The sequence below is a fragment of the Epinephelus moara genome, chromosome 21 (genome assembly GCF_006386435.1).
Source record: "Epinephelus moara isolate mb chromosome 21, YSFRI_EMoa_1.0, whole genome shotgun sequence".
NCBI classification, from domain to species: domain Eukaryota; kingdom Metazoa; phylum Chordata; class Actinopteri; order Perciformes; family Serranidae; genus Epinephelus; species Epinephelus moara.
Genome location: NC_065526.1, coordinates 1,439,791 through 1,443,796, shown reverse-complemented (window position 1 = coordinate 1,443,796; position 4,006 = coordinate 1,439,791). Strand labels below are relative to the sequence as shown.

General features: G+C 38.4%; 2 protein-coding genes across 5 annotated transcripts in view; both read right to left on the bottom strand.

The window, feature by feature from the left end:
• Positions 1-725: 725 nt before the first annotated feature.
• On the bottom strand, positions 726-1,469 carry LOC126408785 (protein NCBP2AS2-like). Its single transcript, XM_050074468.1, has 2 exons — positions 1,397-1,469; positions 726-1,313 (listed from the first exon to the last, which is right to left on the bottom strand). The coding sequence occupies exon 2, from the start codon at positions 1,293-1,295 to the stop codon at positions 978-980; it is 318 nt and encodes a 105-aa protein (XP_049930425.1). The 5' UTR covers positions 1,296-1,313; positions 1,397-1,469; the 3' UTR covers positions 726-977.
• A 1,165-nt stretch (positions 1,470-2,634) lies between these two features.
• The window catches only part of rasal2 (RAS protein activator like 2), a 112,498-nt gene continuing 111,126 nt past the window's right edge, over positions 2,635-4,006 (bottom strand). For all 4 annotated transcript variants that reach the window (XM_050074442.1, XM_050074439.1, XM_050074440.1 and 1 more), the window contains one exon: positions 2,635-3,329. In XM_050074442.1, the coding sequence (XP_049930399.1) occupies positions 3,162-3,329 (168 nt within the window). In that variant the 3' untranslated portion in view covers positions 2,635-3,161. The remainder of the gene's footprint in view (positions 3,330-4,006) is intronic.

Here is a 4,006-nt window from a genome sequence, read left to right as displayed (position 1 = left end):
TTTTTAATGACATACTATACTATGACTTTTTTTTTTAAAGATTTTTGACGACATGCTATACTATGACTTTTTTTTAATGATTTTTAATGACATTCTATAGTATGACTTTTATTCATGAAATTTAATGACATACTATACTATGACTTTTTTTTAATGATTTTTAACGACATACTATACTATGACATTTTTTTAATGATTTTTAACAACATGCTATACTATGACTTTTTTTCATAATTTTTAACGACATGCTATACTGTGACATTTTTTTTAATGATTTTTAACAACATGCTATACTATGACATTTTTTTTAATGATTTTTAACAACATGCTATACTGTGACGTTTTTTAAAATAATTTTTAACGACATGCTATACCATGACTTTTTTTCAAGATTTCGGGCGACATGCTATACTATGACGTTTTTTAATGATTTTTGATGACATACTGTACTGAGTTTTTTTTCAATAATTTTTGATGACATGCTATACTGTGACGTTTTTTTCCCCATGAATTCGGACGACATGCTATACTATGACGTATTTTCATTATTTTTGATGACATGCTATGCTCTGACTTTTTTTCATAATTTTGTACGACATAATATAGTTGACATATTTTTAATATTTGATTATAATACACAGGTTTACAACGTAGAATCATGATTATTGTATTTGTAAGACTTATATGTAGATATATTTACATTAAAATTAAATTTAGTATTTGAATGACAGTATAAGATTTTATTTAATGACAGTTCTATTACAGGTTGTACTGACTCAAAAATGAACAATTCATCGTGACACTTTAAATATTTTTTTCATCATACACTGTAGTCTGATTTGGCCTCCTACATATAATCACAACAGTTGTAACTGAGGTGAAACAGACGACATGTTAGTGGAGAATATTTTCATTAGAAAAGAGTTCACTTTGTCCATCAGAGACTTTTATTTTGAAGCTTCATGGAACAAACGACATCATCTTTTCCTGTGCTTGATCTGTCGGGACGCGTCGGTAACACCGTCTTTAACGTCCTCCAGCAGGGAGTCTCGGATCCTCCGGGCCTTCCCGCTCAGGTCTCCCAGTCCTCCCGGGGCCCTGGAGACCTCCTGCCGGATCTGCTGGACCGTCCGGCACCGGAGCGCCCGGCCCGCCGCGTCCTTACCGACCTGCTGCGCTCTCAGAGCGGCCCGGGCGGTGAGCCGCGCCGCGCTGCGGACCGGAAGAGACTCCGACAGTTTCTCCACCACCTGAGCTTTCCTCACCAGCGCGGACAGCAGATACCTGAGCACCATGGTGACGTCACCACGCACCTGCAGGACAACCAGTTAAAGACCAAGCGGACAATACCAGAGCACAGAGGAACACACCGGGCAGCGTGACCGAGTTAACTCACCTGAACAGTCACATACAGTTAGTGTATTTGAAGAGGAAGACACGTGACTTCCGGTGGTGTCTTTCAAAATAAATGTCAAAAACACACAAAAAACAAAAAAAATGTTTAACCTTAAAAACAACAAACATCTTTATTTTAATTAAGGAGTTTTGTAGCCTCAGATAAATACATTCATCCATTGATTTCAAACAACCTTGTGTGGTCTGTGCTTGAGGCGGTTCATGGCTTTCACTGAACTGAAATTACATTCTCATCTGAAACCTATAAATCTACAGTGAATTATATTTTATCTGCAGAGTGGGATAAATACAACTCGTAAATAATGTAGTAAAAATTATTAAATATTTTGAAGATTCAGTAGTTATGTAAGAAGCTAGACGTAAAAGTTTGACCTAAAAGTACTGAAGTAACTTACATTTCATGTCTGAATCTCTCTGATCATCTGAAACATTCGTTTCTATCTGAAATCAAAGTTTAATTCGTTAATTCATTCACTCAAACCTCTTTGACAAGCGACGACTTTATTATTTATTTAATCTGAAGATTATTTTCTTAATAAATAATCACGTGGTCTTCAGTCATCAGAAAATGTCACATTTTTTCCTTTCTTCACTTTCAGTATGACTCCTTCAGATAGAAATATTAGATTTAAAGATAAAGCAGAAATTAAGAAGCTGGAAACCAAATGTTTCCTCCTGAAAAATGACAAACCATTAATTTATGACGAAAACAGTTGCAGATTAATTGTCTGTCAAACGGCTCCTTTAATTGACTAATTGTTTCTACTTACTTTAAAAAAAAAACTTGTTCATATGATTACGTCTTTATTCTTTATGAATCAGCTGACGCTTTAAATTTTCACTTAGTTCTAAATAAAAATGAAAACAGTTTTGACCTGCAACTGACTCTTATCTGCAGATTATTTTATGTTTTTGTCTATAAAACATAAAAAAACAGTGCAAAATATTCTTTTTATTTCACCAGAATTTAAGGTGACGTCTTTAAATATCTCCAACAGTCTAAAACAGAAATTTTTATTTACAGTAAAATCAAACAAAAATTCTGAGACAAACCGGCACCTCTTGAAAAATAACTTCAGTTAATGATCACCAATCAAAACAGTGACAGCTTAAAAAAAAAAAAAGAGTATACTTTTATGTGTAAAGTGCCCGACTGTGTACAAGCTGGTAAACTATTAACTGACAGTTTCCATGGAGACGATATAAATGAGAACACACTCAACTTTCAGGCAGCTTTTATTCTCAACGTGGGACAGCAGACAGGTGTGCGACCTTTGACCCTGATCCTACAGGAGTCTGTTCAGTAGATCAGCAACAGGGAGACGACGTGGAGGAATAAATTAAAACCCAAAAACAACTCGTCAGGTAAAAAACAAAACTCCACTCTAAAAAATAAAACAATAAAATAAAATCAATCAAAAATCAACTTCAGCTTTCCCCAAGGAAAAAAAAAGTTCAAATAAAAACGATAAAAAAAAGTTGGTTAGAAAACTCGAGTGCGTTTTTAGTTTTTGGTTTGTTTCTTCCTCACTGTGCTTCTGTGACAATGAACACACATACACGCATACACGCACACACGCACACACGTGCGCACACACACACACACACACACACACACACACTGTACACTTAACAGATCAAACCTTCAGTATTTACACTCGTATTTATAGATTCTCGCTCTGATCGTTTGCAGGGCTACAGCTTTAAGAGTTTAAGCTCCGCCTCTTGTTGTCCTGGTCGACCAATCAGCAGCTGCTGTTCTTAAACTCTCCGTTCTCAGTGATGGACAGTTTGGTGGGGTTGGTGGGTGACAGGCCGTTGCGGAGGTTGGGCGTGCTGTAGCGCTCCTTCACCTGCGTCAGCGCTGCCATCAGCCGCGAGTTCGCCGCGTCCAGGGAGCCGATCCGCTTCTCCTGATTGGACAGAGATGGAGAGGGGAGGTGGGACAGGAAGTCAGACTGACAGGTATGAAATGAAATCAAGGTGTGTGACGATCTGTCGAGTAAAAACACATCACAGCACCAAGTCTCTTCGAGTTTAAATTCTTCTCGAGGTTTGAAAAAGACAATTTTGATAAGTTAAAAAAGTATCTCCTTAAAAGGATAGTGCACCCAAAAATGAAAATTCAGCCATTATCTACTCACCCATATGCCGAGGGAGGCCCTGGTGAAGTTTTAGAGTCCTCACATCCCTTGTGGAGATCGGCGGGGGGAGCGGCTAGCACACCTAATGACTGACGGCGCCCCAGACTAACGTCCAAGAACACAAAATTGAATCCACAAAGTATCTCCATACTGCTCATCCATAGTGATCCAAGTGTGCTGCAGCCGCGACATAAAAAGTTGTTCTTAGCCTCACTGAAGCCTGCAGCTCTGACTGCTTCTCTGTGCTCCGCGCTCACGTGTGCACGCTTGCGCGAGACCAGCGAAAGCATGAGCTTTTTTTATCCGTGTTTACATCATGTGACACGTGCACCGCAGGGGGAGACAGCAGTAACCACAGAGCTAAAAGATAATTTGCACACAGTTGTAAGCTACTGTCATTACCGTCCGTCCTGCATCTCTCTCTGTCTCTCTCTCTGTCTCTCTCT

Coding starts and splice junctions, on each gene's coding strand:
- LOC126408785 (XM_050074468.1), bottom strand. CDS start 1,295: ATGGTGCTCAGGTATCTGCTGTCCGCGCTGGTGAGGAAAGCTCAGGTG.